The sequence below is a fragment of the Puma concolor genome, chromosome B1 (genome assembly GCF_028749965.1).
Source record: "Puma concolor isolate L17-30 chromosome B1, mPumCon1.1.hap2, whole genome shotgun sequence".
NCBI lineage: Eukaryota > Metazoa > Chordata > Mammalia > Carnivora > Felidae > Puma > Puma concolor.
The window spans coordinates 189,394,089-189,418,186 of record NC_141670.1 but is presented as its reverse complement, the minus strand read 5'-3'; the positions used below and the strand labels follow the sequence as shown (position 1 = coordinate 189,418,186).

Below are 24,098 nucleotides of genomic sequence, written 5' to 3'. Positions count from 1 at the left end.
TTGCTAAATCCAGCCCATACTCAAGGGGAAGAGATTGTACAAAGACTTGAACACAAGGATGCCGGGATTCTTTGGTACTACTTTTGAGATTGCTCGCTACAGAGTGCATGTTCAAAGTCTGGAAACTACTACTTTAGGGCACAAGTCTGCAAACTCTTTGGTAAAGGTCCAGATTGTAAATATTTTAAGCTGGGTGGGCCACATGTGATCATTATTGTGTATTCTTCTTCATTTTTTATTTTACAGTCTTTAAAAAATGTACAGCCCATTCTTATCTTGAGAACTTGAGGGCCATGCAAAAGTAAACAATAGGCCAGATTTTTCCTGCAGACCATTGTTTGCTGACACCTGTTCTCAGTGGACTGTGAGGTGATTTCAGCTCAAGTTGCAGAAGATCTCTAATGGGGGGTTAAGGCTGTCCAACTATAGAAACAGTCTGTTCAAAAAAATAGGATGAATCACTTCTTCACAGAATTATTTAAGCAGAGGGACAAAGTTCTCTCTTGCTAGATGAAAGGTGGTTGGGATTAAGGGCTGAAACCAGGAAAATGGACCACTTGATCCTTTTCCAAGGTTAGAATGTTGTCTTCAGGAGATGTGGCTCTGCAAAAGTGCCCCCTGGATGAACACAGTTGGAGATGTTATGTGCTATATCTGATTTTGAGATAAAGACAAAATTCTGGCATGTCAAAGTCTTTGAGAAGAAACTTGCTTGATTCAGTTTTTTCCAAACTTAGTTGACCTGAGCTGAGCAGCATTGGTGGCATAGCGGTGGGGCACTGCTGCCTTCCAGACTTACTTGATGAAGGAATCTCCCACCCCCTTTTGTTTTAGTAACATCCATTACTTTTATTCCATGAAACAAACTTAGGAAACATTAGATCCAATGACATATAAGATCTCTTCCAACTTCTTTAGTTCATGGTTGTAGACATGTAAAATATTATGTGATTTTGTATTTGCCTCCCTAAAATGTTCTGTTTGTTTTAATATTCACCAGTGACAAAAATTAGGTCTGGCCCTCTTGCTAGGCATGTGAAAACAATACGGCTCCTGTCCTCAAAAAGTGCGTTAATGTCCTTTAGGCTCTGAACTTTAGCACAACACTTTCTACACAGAAGGTACTTAGGAAAGGTTAGTTGAATGAATGAAGTTTGAAAAAACCGGGCCCTATGGGCCACTTGGGATTATGGACACATAGGAGACCTCAGTAAATAGACACAAAACAAATCAATGAATTCTAGATGAAAAGTAACAACGCATTCAGTTATCCCAGTGTTGTCATAAATCTGGATATATGTTACTGAGCAATCAAACTAAGTTTATCACCATTATAAATTAATAAGCTTAAACTAAAATTGTACTCCTGAAATTCAGACTCATATTAGAGTCTGCCACTTTAAAAATAACCCTTGCAGATTCAAGTTGACATCTTTCGACTAGATGGTTTGATATGACCGTGGCTTTCATCTCTGTATAATGGAGTATTATCTGGTTACAACACATAATTCAATTAACATTATCCTTTAAATTTCCCCATCCTTTGTTGAAATGCTTAAATTTATTCCTCTTTTATCCTTGCCTCTCCTTTTTCAATCTTAGAAACCACTGTCATTAATCTATATCTTTTGAGGTTATGATTTCACTTTAGCTAGGAACCATTTCATTCTTATCATCCTCGGTGCATCATCTGGGCTGTTCTCCTCTATATTGTGTGTTGCCATCAATATTCCATCCTTATATATTTTTAATCTCAGCCGAGAATGTTGTATCATCTTCAATTCTGGTCAGATAAAATAAATGTTCCATTGGATATGTAAATGATCCCGTAAGCCAGATGAATTAGGAGGTTTTGCTTTCAGTGTTGAAAAAAAGATCTTTATCCTTAAATCAGACATTATGGAAACAAACGAAATGTTACATGCTGGCATATTTTTAAATGCTAATTTTTTTTTACCTCCCCATGAAGAAAAAAAAAAATGGCATTTGCAACTCAGGATTTGCTCTGGAAAATGAAGTCTTTTCATTTATTTACAAAAAAGGAGGATCAGGAACACTTAGGGAAGCTTTTATTCTTTGTCTATCTCTCCAGCTGTCAGGTTATAATAGCACTGGCCTCTGCTTGCCAGGATGGAAGCAAATAGATGCTCCCAAAAGCAGCCTGGGAAATCAAATTTCAGAATGTTTTAACAGGAGGACATCTAAAATGATAACTGGTCCCACCCTAGTTTTATAGTTGGGGAAACTGGGGCTGAAGGAGATTATATGCATTGTTCAAGGCCACCCAGCTCTCAAGACTGTACTGGACTCCTAACTCAGTGCTCTTTCTACTTCATCATATCCTGATACCTTAACTTCTTCAAGTTTTGTTGAGTATTTAAGTGAGGATTTCATGAGCAAATCAGAGTACTTAATAATAGATAGCCACTGGGACCCCCCCCCCCAGGTGAGAATATTAAAGCCAGGTCTTAATATAAAGAAATAAATGGAATTCTGACTTACAACTAGCTAATCTAGGATAAGGCAGAAACACGAGCATTGGAATTATTGGTGGCTGGGACCCTCGTAATGTTGAAACAGCTAGTTGCATCAAGACATAAGGAAGTCCACAGCAAAGGAAAGCGTAAATGAAAGAATGTTTGAGAATTTGGGGTCCTTTGACCCTCTTCTCCAGGAGCCAACTCTGTACTCGTTTTAACTGCATATTAGAAGGATATTTAAGATGTTTGGGGATGTAGAAAGAAAGAGAACAAGTGATTTTTATGACTATATACTGGCACAGTACGTTTGTTATCGTTAAATTTATTTATGAAAGATCCAAGAGCAAATTCAGATAATTAATGGAATAAAAAAAACTATGAAGATCGGCAATAAAAATATCAATGGAAATAATTCGGATATTAAGTTACAAGTCAGAACCGAAAATTCAGATTATAACAAATGTAGTAACTTCCATTATAATTGGGTTTCCATCAAAACCACATCATCTATGTGTGATTTTAGACCACGGACTAGCAGCTAGTAGTTTTATATTCCAAACCTTGTTTCTTCCCCGAAACCTCCATACTTCCAGTTTTGGGTGCCTTTGCCCATATTGTGATATGGCCTCTGGCCCTGTACCTTCATGTCAGGGAATCAGATTGTTTTGGGTGGGAGGAATTCCTTAAAGCCATCTCTATATTCTGATGGCTATCAATAACTGAGCTATACACAGAAGGGACTGTGGATGGAACTGTATCAATCTATTCCTCCAAACCCAGACTAAATGTGTCCCCATACAACTTTCCCAATTAGAAAGAAAAGTAGAGCTTCAGGGAAGATGAACTCCATGCTTTTGCTACCCAGCTAGTCAGTATGGGGCTGAAACTAGAACCCACATCTCTGGCTCTTAGTGTGGTGACCTTTTCTCTTACTTCCTTTTTGGGTGCCCAGGCTTTTTCCAGGCTTTCCACTACACTTGCCTCTGGGAGCTAGGACAAGGAAGACCTTAGGATCCTCCCAGTTTTCCAAGTGAAAGATGCACAACGTTTTTCATCATACTCCTAAAAACCAATTCTTTACCACACTCACTAGATGGAAGATTTTCAGTGGATTCCCCACACTATGTTAGTAAAGTTGCAGGAGGTTTCTTCTTTATGGAAATTTAAGTTTGTAACAGTCTGAACCCTGTCCAACTTGCCAGTCTTCTCTGTTGCCCTGTTCTGTGTGCACTGCTGGTTCTCCTTGTTAGGAATTTTTGCAGTCCTCTGTTGTTGTTTTTCTGACTTGCTTTTATAACTGTGTTTTCCTGTGTGCAGTGTCCTTCTGCTTTCTTTTCCTGCTTGGCTAATTATTTCTAGGTTCAGCTTGGGATATCAATGAAAAAGTTGTGTATCCCTCACTAATTTTTCATTTTCTAACAGTCCCTGAAACACATGGTATGCAGCACCATGTACCCACAAAATTGCCTTCAAATATGGCAAATGGTTGCATTAAAATATCACCTCTTAGTCCTAGTGGAGACTGTACAAATATTCCAAAGAGATGGTCTGTAGTTAGTAGGCAATAGAGTGCAAGCCAGCTCTTGTGTTTAAATGTTATGCCCAGAAGAGATCTTTGAAATTTTATAAACAGATGGATTCTTTTTGCTTGATTCACTAATGTTTTACAATTAACTAATTAACAGGTTTATTGCCAAAATTAGCAATAAAAAGTGTTCAGGAGCTTCGACCAAAGCAGTCTTTTGCAATTACATGGATACCAAAACAATCTGCATGATAGTTTGAGGCTAAACGTTGCTCAAATCAGAATTTCACCTGCTGTTTTCAAATAAAAGTTGACAAATACAAAAATGAACCCTGCAGATTTCCACACTACTTTCATAGACATGAGTCTCTGCCTTAATTAATAATAATTACAGGTAACACAAACTATAGTCAGGAGGCCTATATGCACCCAGATTGCTTTCAAGTGTGCAAAACTGCTTAGCAAACACAGTTCTGAAGGCTAGCAGGAGCCTGTTTCTGTCAAGTTCGTTTCTGCTCTCCAGTCAACAGGACCTTAGATGACCTATTCAACCTTATCTCTGACGGTTCCTGCCATGAGCCAGGTCTGTCTGCCGTCCTGAGAGTCATTATTGCACGATTCCTCAGATTCTACCTCTCACCCCTCTTCACTACCCTAAGCTTCTGCCCTAGTTGGATCCTAGTAGTAGTTCCTGGAACATGCCGCACTCTGTAGTTTGGTTTGGTGTGAGCTATTTTTCCACCTGGAGTATCTTCTGGGCTCCTTCATGATTTAGTTTGGGCACCACTTTTTTGGGGATATATTCCCTGGTCAATGCCCTATTCCTGTCTCCAGAAGATGGAATTAGATTTAGGAGGGAAGAAGGGGAGGGTAGGTTTTCTCATTTTGCTGTCCCTTCATGGAACCACAAACAACTTGCAGTGAAGAAATACGTTTTGATTAGAAGAGAAATTCTAGGTTCAGTAAATACCTATTGACAGAAGGAACGATAGGGGTGGCAGAAGGATGGGAGGCAGGAAGGAAGAAAGAAAAGAGAAAGCCATGGTTCTGCATATCCCTAGGCCCTCTGCCCAGGAATTCCCCTCTGTCTGGAATTCGTTAGTCCAGGTTTCTCCACTCATCTCTCAGAAACGCCATGAAGTTTCGGCTTGCGCCAAACTACTTACTCCTACTTTTGTATAAGCCTTGTTTTAGCTTTATTCTTTTCTGGCATGAAAAGTCTGCCTCATCAATTAGGTTATAAGCTTCTTGAGCTAGAAGGTGGCAGAAATGGAACCTCAGTATTGAAAGAGACTCAGGGAAATGGGACCCATTCTAACCCCTTTCCAAGGTGGGAATCTCATTGGATACAATTCTGGCACTCCTGAAGGTTCTCTTGAAGCTTCTCTGATGTGTAGCCCTTGATAAATGTTCACTGTGCATGATTAATCAGTTAAACATTCCTTGTGCTTAGGAAGATTAAATGCTGTTCTTATGATTTTATTCATTTATTACATTAATTACTTTCATATGTATACTTGCCATGTTCCCCAAAATGCATGCCACTGGATAAGAATCAGTTATGATCTCTTAACATAATGGTTGTGTCCTGAGCAATTTATTAGAGTACATTATTTGCCTTTATTTCCTGATTTCCTAGTCTCACTTTTTCCTAAGCCTTCCCTGACTTCTCCACCGTGAAGTAGGTAGCCCTCCTGTGTACTTCCAAAGCACCACTGTGTATATTTTTATCACAACACTTACCCTTCATATAGCAGTTATCCATCCCCTGATTTTACCTGCCTTTCCCACTAGGTTTCCACCACCTGGACACCTTCCATCACACACAAGTGGTCACTGACTCAGGGCCTACAGCATGGCACACTTCACCCAAGCCATTCTGTTATGCTGCAGGAGCTCTCCTCCTTAGAGAAATAAAACCTGCATGCCTGCTTCCTGCATGCAAACCTCTGAAGGCCTTGTATCTTCTGTAGGAGAAAGTACAAACTACTTTGGAATAGATGCCATTCATACATGGTCCAGTCAACCTCCCAATCTCATCTCCACTCTCAGCCTCTGTTACAGGCACTCGGAATCCTTCAGCGCTTACATGTCCATCTAGCCCTGTGTTATCTTACATTTTGGAGGGAAAAAAACCCATCTTTCTTTCCATTGATCTCTGTTAGTGGAATATCTCTCTTCTTGGAAATGTCCTGTCCTTCCTTAAAGATTCAGCTCAAATATTTCCTGCTCCTTGGTATTCTGAAAGCACTTTTACTCAACCTGCTACCCAACCATAAGTTAGCTAACATTTGAGTAAGCACCTACTAAGATACAGGGAAATGGAAACAAGGGACTCACTTTACCTGTTTGCTTCACTCGCCCAAAGAGGCAGGGATCCTGATTGTTTTATTCTCACATTTCTCTCTGACAAATCACAGGGTCTGGCCAATTATGATAGTTTGGATGAATACACTCCTGGACATTTCTTGGTTGTTGATTCATTATCAACCTGATGTCAATATTGCATTTTAACAACTAGTCATTTTACGTATCATTTATGAAAATGTAAGTGATGACAGGTAGAACTTCCATGAATGAATTATTTTTCAGAGTGCTGCATTAGAAAACCCTCTGTGCTGATTCTAGAAGCTGAGGATATCTTCTTGCTACCATCTTTCTAATCTGTTCATTTAGAATTCCATTCTTTCACATTTGTACTTTCCTGTAGTTAGTTTTTATATTAACATTGTGTTTGACATTGCATTAGATATAATGCTTTAATTTTTTAGCATAATGTATGGAGAATTAGGTATACAACTTTTCTACTGATAATGGTAATACTAATAATGGCAGTTTTAATGTTCAAACTCCCTGCATATTTTATTAAAAGGTATACCATTATTTTATCCTAGTTTCTTCAGGGAACTGAGCAGACACTATTCAAGCAACTTTAGAAGAAATACAAGCCCTATTAACTATCTTTTTTGTTGTTGTGGTTAACCAATAACCTGTTGCTATACTTTCCGTGGAGGAACAAAAGCTGTATAGAAAGAGATATAGCCCATAAAGTGTGAAATTCAGTATGCATACCATATTATGCCATTAGCACATATAGAATCTAACACATTGCAGTCAGACAAACCCAGACCCAATACTCAAGAGTAGTTTCTGAGTAACCAAACTAGGACTACTTTTCTTCTCTCCTCTCTTCTCCAGGGAGAGCACATCCAAATAGTTTTATATACCCAGAGTGGAACCACTCTTAATTGATTTCTACTTACTCAAATTGCTGGATTAATGTTTTTCTGGATTGATTGATTGCCTTAATTGACACTGTCCATTCCTTCTCTAAAATATATGTGCTGACAACCTATAATGATTAATAGTCATGGGCACTTTGCACACTCAGAATTGGCAAGTCATTTTCATTGTTTATTTGTTCACTTATTTACTTATTGCTTTTTTTTTCAGTTTTTATCGAGGTATAATTGACAAATAAAATTGTAATATATTCAAAGCATGCAACGTGATGATTTGATGCTCAGATACATTGTGAAATGATTTCAATAATCAAGTTAATTAACACATCCCTCAACTCACATCCTTACCTTTCTTTTAGATTTATTTTTTGATGAAATATACACGGAAAAGAGTATTTAAAACATTTTTGATTCCTTTAAAAGATTATAATAAAATAAATACTTGGGTACTCACTGTCTAGCTTTAAGAATAGAAACCCAGGTTCCCCTAATCCTCTCCCACCTTCCCTTTTGCATTCCTTTTGGTGCTCCCCCTCCCTGCATACTCTCCCCAGGGTGACCACTATCCCGAATCTTCTCTAAATTACTGTCTAAATTTCCTTTATGGTTTGATATGTACACCTAAAAATATACTGTTTCATTTTGCTGCTTCCCGGTCTATATGTTGGTAAAATAATATGATTTTATGTATCATCTTTTTCTCATTTCTTTTTTCCTTTTATATGTTTGGATGTTATGTGCTCAATGTATTTTTTTGTTACTCTAACGCCTTTAACAGACTTGTTCAACTACCACGACCACCACCACCACTTTATCATCTTCCCAGACATTCAAGGACCCTAAATACTTAATCACCTTTTCCCCTCAATTTAAGTCTTATTGTTATTCTGTATTTTAACTCTCTTCTAGTTTTTTCCAACAGTTAAAAATTATTGTAGTTCTTTTGAATTGTCAATGTTGACTTAGATTTGCCCACATATTTCTCAATCTTATTCATTTACTTATGTATTTTTTGCTCACCATTCTATCTCAGATGTTCTGCGATCATTTTCCTTTTGTTTAAAGTGTATCCCTATAGACTGTAATCCAGGCAGGATCTGTGCTAGGTTAGCTACTCACATATTATTTATCTGAAAATGTCTTTATCCTCTTTCTTGAACACTAGTTCAACTATCTTTTTTTCTGATAACATTAGTGGCATTATTCCAATATAATCTGGCTTTGATTATCGCTATTGAGATAAGTCATCAATCAGTCTAATTTCTGTTCCTTTGTGGGCACTCTATCTTTTAAGACCTCTTTTACTTTGGTGTTCTTCAGTATTATGATGATGACTGAGGTGTGGTTTCTTTTTATTTAACGCTCTTGGGATTTGTTGTAATTCCTAGTTTTGAGAATTGGTGTCTTTACATAGCTCAACCATTCTTGACTTGAACATTACCTTTTCTCCATTCTCTGTTAATCTCTGTGGCAGAGACAATGTTTGAACACTCCAGGCACAGAATAAGAGTAGCTGGTCTAGCCTCTCTTTCAATTAGGTTAGGAGTATGTGACTGAATTATGGACAAAAGAATGTGGGTGGAAGGTTTGGCAGACATATTAGTGGCACACTTGGTCATCAACTTTTGTATTCAGAGGAGTGACTACCTCAGGTTAAAATATATATGGATTCAAGTGCAGATGTGAATATCCTGGACAGTTGGTTAGACATCTGAAATGAGAAAGAGTGAAAGACCAGGAACAGGGTGATCTGGGATAGCAGCATGTGGATGAACATATGGGGGTGGGTGCTAAGGGTAAATATCTTTATTAGGACATATTAATACCCATCAGAGAATATCCTTCATGAAAGAGATACTACACAACCAAGTATTCGAATGACTTTTCTGTCATTGACCTCCTCGGTGCTGGTATGAGGCACACATGATTGAGGTGGTCATGGTAACAGTGATGGAGGCCACGAATGGTGTCAACAACATGAAGGTAAACTTACCAAAGCTGATGTAGCTATTGCCACTGCTAAATGTCCGATTGATCAATAATAGATACCATTGAAGGGCTCCAGATGCAGCACCATTTTTTGAGGAGACCAATGAGTCACCTTAGGGGCAAAGTGACTATATTGGCCTCTTTCTTATCATTAAAGGTACAGTGATTAATTCTCACAGGAACAGATACATATTCTGTGTGTGCATTTTCCTGTCTTGCTTTCAGGATCTCAACCAGCACCACTATTGAAGGGTTTATAGATCTTTGATTCACTGGTTTATCCCACGTTGTATTGTGTCAGACCAGGGGGCGCATATACAACAAGGAAATGTGTAAGTGGGTTTACAACCATGTAATCTATTCATTGTATCATCTAGTGGAGGATGGAGACACTGAATATCAGTTGTGGTCCAGAGACCATCTGCAATGGTGGGAGTTGTCTGTTTTTTCCACTCACCTTTTTGTACTAAGTTTTCCCCAGGAAGAGAGACCTACCAGAATTGTTGAAAATCGGCTACTCAACATGCTAAGAAGCATAGTCGAGAAACACAAGAGTGGATGGGGATGGACAAGATATTTTGTCTAGATCTCTCTTCATAGAAGGACTTACTCCTTTGTTTCTGGAAGTTCCATTAACAGGACCCATCAGATAACAGCCTCTTCACAGAATTACTTGGCTGCAGTTAGTCAGCTTTCACAAAGGTGCAACAGTCCAATGATTGATCAGAACAGATGCATAAACATCTAGCCATTTTAGCCCAGTTTGTGACAATCGTCTCGGACAATTTTAGTGCCCAAGTTCCCCGTGGGGTAGGCTGAAGCTGTCATGGGCCTCCATATCTCAATTTCTCAGTCCTCCTATCTTTTCTTCTCTTTCACAGATGCTGATCCCAAGGTCCTTAACAAATATCCTGTACACTAACCCCAACATCGGCATCTACTTTCTGGAGAACCCAGCCTGTGACAATGTTATTAACGTGGGATTTGTTCAGGGGTGCCTGGATGGCTCAGTTGGTTTAGTGCCTGTTTCTTGATTTTGACTCAGGTCTTGATCTTATGGTCATGGCATTGAGCCCCGCCTTGGGCTCTGTGCTGAACATGGAGCCTGCCTTGTATTCTCTCTCTACCTCTCTCTGCCCCTCCCCTGCTCATGCTTTCTCTCTCCTCTCTATCCCCAAAATAAATTAATAAACATTTTTTAAAAATTTTTTTAACGTTTATTTATTTTTGAGACAGAGAGAGACAGAGCATGAACGGGGAAGGGGCAGAGAGAGAGAGGGAGATACAGAATCGGAAGCAGGCTCCAGGCTCTGAGCCATCAGCCCAGAGCCCGACGCGGGGCTCGAACTCACGGACCGTGAGATCGTGACCTGAGCTGAAGTCAGACGCTCAACCGACTGAGCCACCCAGGCGCCCCAATAAACATTTTTTAAAAAGGGATTTGTTCAAGAGAGATAAGGTCAGTTTGCACAATAATAGGGAATAGAAACTCAGAACCCTATAGAATTGAGAAAGTCAAAAGACCTAAAAATGGCAACTAGCAAAACCTACCAATAGATAAAATGACCCAACCCCCACCTCCACCCCCTTCATTGCTCCAGATAGCCTTAAAGTACCTCCCATTAAATCAAGACAGAGAAGTATGAGGGACAAGAGAATAAAAGAAGAAATCATATCTAAAAACAATGTCTTTAAGAGTACCTCTGGTGTCATTACTGGCACATGTAACTGACTGGAAGCAAATAGTTCAGAAAGTTAATAAGTTTTTAGGAAACCTATAATGACAAAAAAACTCTGAGTCTGGATTTGAAAAAAACAAAACAAAACATATGACTTTTAAGATTTGAAACAACCATTGGGTTCCAATTTTCAATAAACAGAAAGTCAGTTTTGAAACCTGTGCAGACCACAACAGTGAATGACTCCCAAAGCTCATTTTAGATGTGGTCAAGGATACTAATTAAAAAGGAATAACTTGACAGAGAATGACACCATGGGACATGAAACCAATGGACAAAGATTCCTCCGAAGAGGAGAATCAGAGGTTAATTAAGGAAGATCTCCCTTGAGTAAGGAGCACGCACAGTGTCTGTCCAGTGGATTTCAGTGAAGGGTATATTATATTATATGTCTCCCATTCATTTCCTTTTCAAATGGGAATTTTTACTGTAACTATTTTGTTCCTGTTTCACAATCGATTAGGTGAGGTGTGGCATAATGGTGACTTCATAGATCTCATGAGAAGAGAAGCCATGTTTGGAAAGACTGACTCTTGCTCAGAATTCTTGGATTTCGAGCTGAGGGCAATGACAGATGGGCCTTTGGGTTGGGGCTGAGTATGTTCTGTGTGTGGGTAGAAGAATGGAGTGATTTTATGACTGGAGGGCAAACAGAAACAGAGATAATGCTATGTATTCTCGGTATCACTGATGCCTCTTCTGTTAATGTTCAGCTTTGTCTTCTCCTTTGGCAGCAAACCACTTATTGAGGTGGAAGATGCACAAGATTCCACTGCTGTGGAGGAGATATTTCCCTGAAGGTTTGCCTGATACACACTGAACTTTATATGAGTGAGAAATACATTTGTTTTGTTAGGCTACTAAAATGTGGGGTTTACTTTTTGTTGTGCCATAGATTAGCCTATTCTGACTAATACAGTCTCTTTCTGGATCACCAATTAAGGTTTATGCCAGATATTTATCCCTCTATCCTCTATGTATCTTACCCTATTTAATGTTTTCAGTCACTTTTCTTTCGAAGATGCATTCTAGATCATTTTTTTGGATCTTTCTTTCAGTTCACTAAAACTCTTAAGTGTTGTCTCCAATTTCCTATTCACTCATTTTATGTTTAATTTTAATTAATTTATTTTTAATGTATGTGAGTGTAATTTGAGTGTTTCTAAATATACTTAGTTGTTCCTTGTAATTTCTCTTCTCTGCCTGTATTTTCAAGCTTCTCTTTTATTTTTTTTAAACATATTGAATTTGTATATTTTATACTCTGTCTGATTATTGCAATCACTGAAGACTTTCACTTCTGATATTCATCTCTTTGTTCCTGCTGGCCGTCACTTTTTGTGTTTCCTTTTGTGTTTTGTGATTTTAGGCCACAAGCTACTCATTTTAATTGGCACCTTGTGAGAATTTCTTGAGGCCTAGGTTGTAGTTGGATTCCTCCAAAAGACATTTGTATGTGTTCATGATATTTGGCAGCTTTAGTAACCCAGGACCACTTTACTTCAGTGTAGATTTTGTTTTTTACTAAAATGAAAGCATGAATTTGAATTGTATACCTCTGCAATGATTGTTTAATGATGGCAAATTCTCAAATGGAATTTTTTTTCTTCACTTAGCATAGAATCAATAAATGCAATAAATTGATAAACACAATTTTTATGTCTCTTTTTCCTTCAATGTATAGCTATTAGGGGCTGCACCTCATGGAGTTTGCCTTCATAAGCTCCATCCTTTGGCAGATCCTAGATTTTTAACTTTATTTATTTATTTTGAGAGAGAAGGATCGTGTACCAGCAGGGAATGGGTAGAGAGAGAGGGGGAGAGAGAGAATCCAAAGCAGGCTCTGGGCTCCACAGTGAGCCTAACATGGGGCTTGATCTCATGGCCACACGGGGCTCAATCTTATGACCTTGAGATCATGACCTGAGCTAAAATCAGGAGTTGGGGGTCTTAACTGACTGATCTATCCAGGAACCCCTGGAAGATCCTAGATTTTAGCTCCATTCCCCTGCACCTTTTCCAGCATCAAAACAGAAGCTCATGAACTCTAGGGTTTACCAGAAACCTTTACATATAATGTGATTTTGGTATCCTCTTATCCATCAAAGTTCCTAGTTCCATTTTTTCTTTGACCTCTATAAATTACTTCCTTTTGTGCTAACTCAGCAATGCCTTTTGAAGATTGAATATATATTTTATCCACCACTTATCTGCTTTAGTCAGGAAGGTTGTTTAGAATTACCCAGTTTGCCATATTGCTAGAAATAAGTCACTTCAGGTCACTTAAGTCATGCAGATATACTTCTACAAGAGAAGTTGTATGCTTACCAAAATTAGATATGTTTTTTAGTATAACTATTTTTTTTTAGTATAACTATTTTTTTAGTATAGAGATGTTTTTAGTATAACTATTTAATTTATTGAAATATTATCCTAGCTGATTAAATAGTTCTGTAAGAGAGCTTTTGTTTATTATGAAACAATGATGGCAAGCCTCAGTAAAGGAGAGGTGTTTAATAAAACAGCATTAAATTAAACCTGGGAAAAACAACAGTAAAAGTTTTCCAAAAAACTGTAAGAACCAAGAAGAATTATACATTCAGAGTATTTTGCCTTTACTTATTATTTTGTCTTTAATTTATTGCTCCACTTTAGAGAAACCAAAATGAAAGCTAATGCTGCATTATAGGCATTACAGGTACAGTTTTTGTAAGAAAGATGGCAGGGAAGCCAACTGTAAGAACTTCACTTGAGGAGAAGGCATTGGATTCACATGCAAAGATTAGTAGATAAGATATTTTAGATATGTACTTTTTTATTTCTCAATCTAACACACACAGCACTTTACCTCCCACCCCACCAGGAAAGCAGTCATAACTACAGAAGAAAAGAGAGCTGCTAGTAATCTTAAATCCATATAAACATAATAGTTAATACATTTTGTATTAGACTATGTGGATAGCAAAGTGTTTTAGAGGAATCTGTTTTTTGCCCAACTTTATGCAGGTATAACTGACAAGTAAAATTGTGATATACTTAGAGTATACAATGTGATGATGTGATGCACACATACATTATGAAACGATTCCCCCAATCAAGTTAATGAACACATCCATAATGGGGGTGTTTATTTTGTTGAAGTTTTGGATATAAAAGGAGGGGTTACATCTCAGCCTCCTCCAACAAACACCTTTTTTTTTTCAAGAGAGAATTTTTACTATTTCATTGTGAAGAAGATCTACAACCCCACTAATATCAAAATATGCAAATGTATAGTTATTAAATACAACATTTTTCAAACCTTATTGTCAAAATTTAAAGAGTGACAACATTAGGGGTGCCTGGGGGCTCAGTCGGTTAGGTGCCGACTTCAGCTCAGGTCTTGATCTCAGGATCTGTGGGTTTGAGCCCCGCATCGGGCTCTGTGCTGACAGCTCAGAGCCTGAAGCCTGCTGTGGATTCTGTGTCTCCCTCTCTCTCTGCTCTTTCCCCACTGGTGCTCTGTCTCTCAAAAATAAATAAAGGTTAGAAAAATAAAAAAAAATAAAGAGTGACAACATCCGATTTTGTGAGCAGGTAGGAAAAAGTCACTTTTGTTTTTTTCCAGTTTCATTGAGATGTAATTGACAAATAAAAATTGTGTGTATTTAAGGAGGACAATGTAATGATTTGATCCATGCATACATAGTGAAATGATTACCACAGTCAATTTAATTAACACATCCATCACCTCATACAGGTTAAGATTTTTTTTCTTTTTTTGGTAATGAGAACATGTAAGATTTACTCTCTTAGCAATATTTCAAGTATACCATACAGTATTATTAACATGTAGCAAGTAGCTTTGGTTACTTATTATTTCATATCCTTCATTTTTGAAAAAAAGTTATTGGGACAGTTTCTTTTATCAGCATTTTGTTGTGGTTCTTACTGTTACTGTTTGGTTGTTACTTCTTACTTTCTTCATAGTTTCTATATTTTACAACCTTTTCTTCATTTTCAGATGCTGGTCTTGGGCCTATCTCTTCCTGGTCAAATGGGACAATGGGACACTGATCTATTTCACGTAACCAAAACACAGTTCTCGTCTTCAGAGGAATTTTGTCTTTGACTTCAAAAAACTTTAACATTTTTTTTTTCTTCATGACTTTTATCAGTTATCTACTTTGTACCATTATGATTTGCTAGGCTCTTCCATGCACTATCTTATTTAAAATTATATCACAACCCTGTCAAGAAGGTATTATCATCTTCATTCCGCAGATAAGAAAATAGAAGACCAAAGAAATTAACATGTCCAAGGCCATAACCTAGAAGCCATTGAATTTAGTCTTGAAACCAGGGTTGGCTAATTCTTACGTTTGGGTTTCCTTATTATAATATTGCATTATCATTTACCCCATGTGGTATCACTTGAACCTAATCCAGGTACATCTACCTCTAAACCACCAGCATTGTGTAATTTCTTTCATAGCCCATCTAAATGCATTCCAAACAATCCACTTTCCCTAATTTGCTGTGGGAGAATTTTGAACTCATTTTTACCCTTTCCAATGAAGCCAAACATTAATAAAGCTTCCTCTATAATTTTTCTATAGGATGACTTTAGTTTAGGCATTCAGTTCTCTCTTCAACATGATCACTAGACTAGTAGCTCCAAGATGACAGTTTTGTGTCTTTTTCATCTCTGGACCTCCACTATCTTCCCATGTGGCCGGGAATAGGCACCCATGTTTATTCAGTTGAACAGCTCCCTTCTTTTTGTTCCAACTCAAACCTTCCCTTAGATTTCCTCTCCAACCTTCATTTGGTCTAACGGCCATCTCCTAGGGTGATTTGGCTCATGTTGTAGAGTATGTCTGACTCCTCACAAAATTCTGAAAAGTCTTGATCTTCCATAAGAGTTACTAAAAGAGGGGATACTAGAAATACAAAAAATGTAAATTAAAATAAAAACTTGTATTCAACTTACCAAATTATCAAAACAGCAATGCAGATAATACTTGGTACTGGTAAGCTTGCAATGAAAGGAACCAGCTTCTGTATTGTTATGCAAGTGTAAAATGGTACAGTCTTTTGGGGGGTAATTGGTCAATATGTTGTTAAAAAAACCCTTTCATCTTTGATTTACTAATTCCATGTCTTAAATGAGGAAAATCTTTGCATGTGGAGATGATCATCATAACTTTACTTTTAATATTGAAAACTCTAAACCACCAAAACATTCAGTAATACTAAAATTATTACACAGGATATAGTAATTCATATTTTATGGCCAGGCCAAGTGGGGGTAAGGCGTTCTCCAACTGCTCTTGCATGAACTTCATGAAGGCCTACAGGGAACTAGACACTCCTGTACTACTTGGAATGAGTGGAAAGACTGAGGGGATTGTGTAGTGACACACAAGATGTGCTCATTACACTGTTATGATGTTGGGAGAGAAATATAAGATTTAATGTTATATGCTCAATTTGATCTCAATTGATTCATGCATTCAATAATCTATTGAGTGCTGAAGTGGTCCCCAGGTTCTACAAAATGAAGGAATAGGACAAAACTCTAATCCTTTTGGAAGCATACTTTCTAGGGCAAGAGGAGGGTTTGGGGGCAGGGATCGGGTCACAGACAATAAACTCATAAATAAGCAAAATTAATTAAAGATCATGATTAGCTGTAGGCTAGAAATGAACAGATATAAAACAAATTGACCATACAACAATGCTTGAAAATAAGATTAGGTGAAAAGACCAAAATATTATCAGTGATCATCTCTGAGTAGTAGAACTTATGCCATGGCATCTCTGCTATCCAGATTTATGATAATGGGCCTAGATTTCTCTGTGTAAGCAGAAAACCCACAGTAAAATTATTGTACAAATTATTAAAAGAAAATGAAGTCATGCCTCATTATCTGGGTGGCCCCTGGAAATGACTTCATATCCCATTCTGTACTTGGTCTTTCTTCTGAATGGCTATGGGCTCTGGGTTCCCCTGCTCCCACTTGTTTGTCATGGGCTTATAGAAATTTCACATAGAGGAAGCAGATGTATAGGTGTGTGTGTGTGTGTGTGTGTGTGTGTGTGTGTGTGTGTGTGTGAACGGAAAGAAAATCCCTGAAAACAAGGACATTTCCAAAGTTGCTGTGCCCTTAACAAGGACTTGGTGAGCCAGTGCTCCTGAAATATAACTTACCCCATTTGCTACTTGTTAACAAGGCCAGCGATCCATGAAGTTGATTCTTTTTTGGGTTTTGGAGTCTGAGTGTTTAAATTAATGGCTTGAGAATAAAGTCTATCACTGTATGTAGCCCAGCCAGCAATTGCTTATGTTCAGGAGAAACTATGGATAGACTTAGGTTTTCAGTTTTCAAGTGCCCACCTAGCACTGCGATTGGCAACTCAACATTACTTTCATGTTCCCCATTACAAGGTGTCGCCAGAAACACAAATCTGTAAGGGGCTCTGCCGCTTACCATCTGCTTGATTCTCAGGGTCTCCAAATGGCCCCAAAAGGTGATGGCTGTTTGCAGTGCTTAGGCTTTTGAATTGCATTAAGTACCAGTTTGAATTTTCTGTTTGGCTGACCTCTAAAGAATGGCAGAGGAGACCAATGCAGACATCAAGTGCCCAGCAAAGGAACCTTCTGGGACAATTCTTGCTCCCGTCCCGGATGCCAGTGTGACCAATTCAGCAATTGTGTCTTTCCCCAGGATAAAATGAATATTGTGTCAGTGAAGCTAGAATCATAGAGTGATGATCTGAGAATCAGTGAGAAGGAAGACGCTGACCTTGGAGAGGTTTAAGGATGCCTTATGAATAGCTATCCGGAACATAATTAAAGGCATTTTAACATCATAAGCCTTGAAGAATGCGAACCATCACCACTGCACACTGGGGAGTAAAAGATATTGCTTTTATAGCTGCAGAGCTTATGGTCAGAAGTGATATGAAATATTAGAAATGTGACAGTTTTATAATAATTTTATTCTTGCTCATTGTGATAATTTTCATTTGCAGCTTTTTACCTTTGAATATCTTGAATTGCATTAAGCCTTTCTCACTCCATCCCTGTCCTGTAATATTAGAAGCTGTGGTTTTAATCTGAGGAATTACAGTAAACGCTACAGGCACAAGCAAACAGATAATGGTGTTTATGATGCCTGTTATTTGAAGAATTAAAAGTTCTGAGTGAATTTGTCTCTCAGTTAATAAAAGCAATAGAGCCCTGAGTGAAATATTGCCTCCTCTTCCTTTTTATGCTATCACTATCTCTTCTTGTATCCTGTTCCCTATCTTAGCTGCTTTTGGTTTTGGGTATAATAAGAGAAGGAAGAATCCTTTCTGTCAAATAATTTTCTCTGTTCTTTTTCCTTGCCTAAATTTCTCTTTCAAATACCGTATGTATGTCCTTTACTGAATAACCCAAGTTAGAATTAGTACTAGAGATCATATGGTTTAAATATTTAAATATTTCCCTTTCTCAGATAAGGAAACACAAAATTGCAAGTCTCAAGAACAGCAGAACCAGGACTCCAGTCTATGTCTGCCAACACCACAAAAACAATAGCGAACACTCACTGAGCATTTGCTAGTGGACAGGCAAAAACACTTAGCACTTCACATGCATTAACTTGTGTGTGTGTGTGTGTGTGTGTGTGTGTGTGTATCTTTGTGTTGCAATAAAACTTTATTTATCTTAGAAATAACAGGTGGTGGAGCAGATTTGGGCTGTGGGCTCTATTTTTCAAACTCCTCATTCTTTTAAGACTCAGCGTGTCTATATGACATGGGGCCTGCTATTGTTGTCACCCTCATTTTACAGAGGTGCAAACCAAGGCACAGAATGGCTCTATGACTTACCCAACGTTATATACTTAATAAGTGCCTCCATCTGAAGAAACCAGGCTGTCTGACCTGAACCTACAAACTCTGCTGTATACAAGTGTCTGAAGATACTCTCCACATTTTTTCCTTTCCCTTCATTTCTGGGGTGCTTTCTTGGAGGGAAAAAGTCTAGGTTAGCATGCAGAATCTCATACACATATATGTACGATGGGTTTTTCTTTTTCTAATTTTTATTTTAGAGAGAGAGGGAGAGAGAGAGCGTGAACAGGGGAGGGGGCAGAGGGAGAGAAAGAAATCCTAAGCAGGCCCCATGCTCAGCACAGAGCCCAATGAAGACAATCTCACAACTTCGAGATCATGACTTGAGCCAATATCGAGTCAGACACTCCGAATGAGCCACCCAAGTGCCCACCATGGGCTTATTTTGATAATGATTCTTTTAACTTGTTCTCTTTCTATGGCTGACCGTGCTATTTAGCACCTTGCTTGGTCATTTGAAGAGGATGTAAAAGAAGCAGTTAATGTGGCTTTTCCCTTCAAAAGGCTTAAAATTTAGTTTGGAGTCAAAGAAATTAAAATGAAATCAGATCAAAATTTATTGACTATAGAGAACAAACAAGGTTGCTGGAGGGGTGTTGGGTGGGGTGATGGGCATTAAGGAGGGCACTTGTTGAGATGAGCATTGGATGATAATGTAAGTGATGAATCACTAAATTCTACTCCTGAAACCATTATTGCACTATATGTTAACTAAGTTGGATTTAAATAAAATTAAAAAAAAAATCTTTTGTGTAGCCAAAAAAAAAAAAAAAAAATTACTGAATCCTTACTACATTGAGTAGGTAGTTGAAAATCTTCTTTAACTTATGATCAAGTCAGGATCCAAAAGGCTGTTCATTAGCTAATTTGTTCAGAAGTCCTGGGATACTTGACAAGCAATCTCAGCATGTTTGTGTAAAGTTTTGTTAAAGAACTGTGACTGTTAGCCAATTATGATTTTTTAATCCTCATACATTTTTTCCCAAATAGGCTTGCATTTTCTTTCTTTTTTTTTTTAAATAAAAAATAAGTTGATGACATGATGCTGCTTCAGACATGCAGTTAATTAGTGAGAGGCTCGATCGCCACATCTTAGGGAACCATATACCCAACCATCTGTTGATGACTGAGAGATTACTTCACTTTTGCCCAAGCTAAAACCTTTGTTACTACAAAAGTTTGTAAATTGAATGTTAGTGAGGGAATTTTTGCATTACACATTATAGGTGGTACAAAGATTGCAAAAATAATCAAAACCAAGTCGCAGTCTTTAAGGAACATAAAATCCAGTTAGGAAGACAGGCATAGCCACATTTCTGAGATCCCTCTGATCATTCTGTGAATTCACATAAGGGTTAGGCTTTTTTCTAGTGAGTATAATCACTTATAATCTGTCAGTAGGTGAGGTGACAAACTGAATGGTATACGTGTGTGTCACGTGATCACGGGGGAAGCACCGCCTGCATTGGGGTCAGGCACAAGAATGTGTTTGAGGTGAACCCTAAAAGATGGGGAAGATTTAAAAAGTGGGTAGAGATGAGAAAACAGGTTAACCATGCCATTTCTTTTGTTTTGTTTTGTTTTTAAGTTTTTATTTAAATTCCAATTAATATTACAGTGTAATATTAGTTTCAGGTGTACAATATCATGATTCCACACTTCCATACATCACCCAGTGCTCATCACAAGTGCACGACTTAATCCCCATAACCTATTTAACCCATCCCCCACTTACCTCCCCTCTGGTAACTATCAGCTTGCTCTCTGTAGCTAAGAGTCTGTTTCTTGGTTTCTCTCTCTCTCTCTCTCTTTTTGTTTTGTTTATTATATTCCAAATATAAGTGAAATGATGGTACTTATCTTTCTCTGACTGACTTAGTTTGCTTAGCCTAATAACTCTCTAGTTCCATCCATGGCATGGCAAATGGCAGGATTTCATTCTTTTTTATGGCTGAGTAATATTCCATTATATATGTGTATATATGTGATATATACATATATATATATACTATATATATACACATATGTACTATAGTATATATAATGTAATGTACTATATATTATATATATAATATTCCATTATATATATATTTATATATAATACTCATATATATAAATACTCATATGTATTTATATATTTATATATATAATACTCATATATATATAAATACTCATATATATATATTTATATATATAATAATATATATATTATACACACACACACACTTCTTTATCCATTCATCAGTTGATGGACACTTGGGCTGTTTCCATCATTTGGCTATTGTAGATAATGCTGCTGTAAACATCGGGGTGCATATATCTCTTTGAATTAGTGCTTTGAATTAGCACTGCAATTGCTGGATGGTAGAGTAGTTATTTTTTTAACTTTTTGAGAAACCTCCATGCTGTTTTCCAGAGTGCCTGCACTGGTTTGCATTTCTACCAACAGTGCAAGAGGGTTCCCCTTTCTCCACATCCTTACCAACACCTGTTGTTTCCTGTGTTGTTAATTTTAGCCATTTTGACTAGTGTGAGGTGATATCTCATTGTGGTTTCGATTTATATTTCCTTGACTATAATTGATGTTGAGCATCATTCCATGTGTCTGTTAGCTATCTATATGTCTTCTTTGGAGAAATGTCTATTCATGTCTACTGTCCATTTTTTAATGGGATTATTCATTTTTGGGATGTTGAGTTTTATAAGTTGTTTATAGATTTTGGATACTAATCCTTTATTGGATATTCCATTTGCAAATATCTTCTTTCATTGAGTAAGTTGCCTTGAATAGTTAATGATTGTTTTCCTTTGCTGTGCAGAAGCTTTTTATTTTGATGTAGTCCCAATTGTTTATTATTGCTTCTGTTTCCCTTGCGTCAGGAGACATTTCTAGAAAGAAGGTGATGTCAGAGAAGTTACTCTCTGTGGTCTCTTCTAAGATTTTTATGGTTTCAGGTCTCACATTTAGGTCTTTAATCCAATATCAATTTATTTTTGTGCAAAATACACAAGCTTAAAGCTAAATCTCACCCTTTAGTACATCAGTGGATTGGATATGGTGGAAAATATCACTCCTGACACCATCCCACTGATCATATTAATTAGAGGAGTTTCATCTTCTAAATATTCTACAAATAATCTCTTCAGGCTCCAGTAAGTGCCAGTTTTAATGGTGCTATATGATGCCGGTCTTAGTAAAACAGGAGCTATTTCAGAATACAGAGCCAAAACACCTTCTTCTTTACAGATTGAGAACAAAGCATGAAAGATTCCTCAGAATTTTACCCCATTAAAGTGGACATCAATACTTTCATCTTGTACTTGAAGTTACATTTTGGTTAGGTCTGCAAGGAAAGTTCCAAGCTCAGCAACAACAAAGGCAAGGCTGCCATATACAAAGGGTTTCCGATTCAGACTGAACATCTCATTGCTTACTTTCCTGGTGCTGCTTGGGATCATGGGACAACTTGGGAGTCGAGGCTCCCACAATCTGAAACGCCACCACAACCCCAACTCCGAAGCACTGAGACCAAGGGAAGTAACCAAATCGTTGCCTAGGCGATGGTGGCTCAGGCATTCCAACACAGCCTCCTCAAAGCCTAAAAAAGCACAAAATAGGAGGTGGAAATGACAGGGTTCTTAACAGAGGAGTCTGAAAGGCTATGGGTGACCATGCCATTTCAATGTGAAATCCAATTATCAGATAAATCATAGCCACAGCAGACTTGGATTTCTCTTCCACTGCCACTACCCCATCCCTTTTGTACCTGACACCAAGGAAGCATACTAATAGGATGACAGACCAAAGCACTTCTTAGAGCCATACTGTTGTTACAGGTAAGCTTACCATCCTTATAGGTGGAACAGCATCTTTCCTTATCTCTTGTGATTTCCCTTCCTATAATAAGCAGATCCAGGCAGGGCCCTTCATTCTTGAGAACCAAGGTTTCTTAATTTTTAGTATCTCCTAGCATATGACTAGGTAGGTAACTAGGTCAGGCTCCACACACCATATTTACTCATTCATTTTCTCTTCTCTGAATGCTCCCTTCTGTGTTCTCTCCCTACTTGTCTCCCCATCCCGCCACATATCTATGTATAGTTGTCTCAAAATTTAGATTTGCGGTAAATGGGAGGGAATTTAAGGCCCCTCCTAGGTCTCCATCAAAGGAAAACTTGCTTTAATTCTGCCATTTAACATAGTGAAGTAATAGGAAGATTTCATGCTGCTAGTAATTTAGTGGTTCTTTTATGCTAAAAATCCTGCTTATGTATTTTGCATGTATCTCTCTTGGAAATCTTATGGGGAAGTAAGGATATTTGTCAGGGTGAGATCTGAGAATTTGGAAGTGCATGGCCACCAAACATTTGCCCATATTCACAGATATTAATATAGGACTTATCCTGGAAAAGGGTACCTATAACAAAGATTTCTTTGTTATACTAGTGGGCATAAAACTATTAGGTGACTTGATTACAGCAGTTCATGGGTGCCTTCAACTGTTTAACATTTTCTTGTTTTTTAAGTTTTATTTATTTATTTTTAATGAGAGAGAGTGCCATCAGGGGAGGGGCAGAGAGAGAGGGAAAGAGAATCCCAAGCAGGCTCCATGCTGTCAGTACAGAGCCTGACGCAGGGCCCAATCTCACAAACTGTGAGATCATGACCTGAGCTGCAATCGAGGTCAGACACTTAACCAAATGAGCTACCCATTAACATTTTCTTTACATTATGTCCCTGATATACTTGATAATTCATTTACTAAGTGACTGAGATGAAATGCTCTAACAGCTCTGCCTCTGTTGAGTCACTGGGCTGGTGTGAGTGTGTGTGTGTGTGTGTGTGTGTGTGTGTGTGTGTGTGTACAGACCACGAACCAATCAACATGGTAAGGTTGCATTGATTTTTCTGGTGTGTGGCCATTGGATTACTTGGCTTATGTGATCTCAGTTTAAAGAATCCTTTTTTTAGGCCAACTTCACAGTTCCTTAAAAAGACTAAATTTTGTAACTTAAAGTTGGCAAAGTAGATACCAACCGAACAGCATCTAGATCAGTGTTTGTCAAATTATTGTCTGTGATCTGGTCTACCTGCATCAGAATCACGTGGGGCATGTGTTAAAAATACAGAATCATTTACTTTAGCCCGGATCTACTGGATACACATTTTAGGATGAGACATTGGAATCTATATTTTTAACATGTTCCTTATGATATTATCATGACCACCCAAGTATGA

General features: G+C 37.8%; 1 protein-coding gene and 1 pseudogene across 2 annotated transcripts in view; one reads left to right on the top strand and one right to left on the bottom strand.

Annotated features, from left to right (window-relative positions):
- LOC112858541 (cytosolic beta-glucosidase) overlaps positions 1 to 24,098 on the top strand; it is a 161,170-nt gene that overhangs the window by 123,427 nt on the left and 13,645 nt on the right. The window contains exon 5 of one of the 2 annotated variants that reach the window (XM_086705329.1): positions 10,118 to 10,433. The exons of the other annotated variant lie outside the window; for it this stretch is intronic. Within the exon in view, the coding sequence (XP_086561455.1) occupies positions 10,118 to 10,158 (41 nt within the window). The 3' untranslated portion in view covers positions 10,159 to 10,433. Of the gene's footprint in view, positions 1 to 10,117; positions 10,434 to 24,098 lie in introns of those variants that run through there. 2 annotated transcript variants of the gene reach the window in all.
- Positions 21,893 to 22,436, bottom strand: LOC112858660 (brain mitochondrial carrier protein 1 pseudogene; annotated as a pseudogene).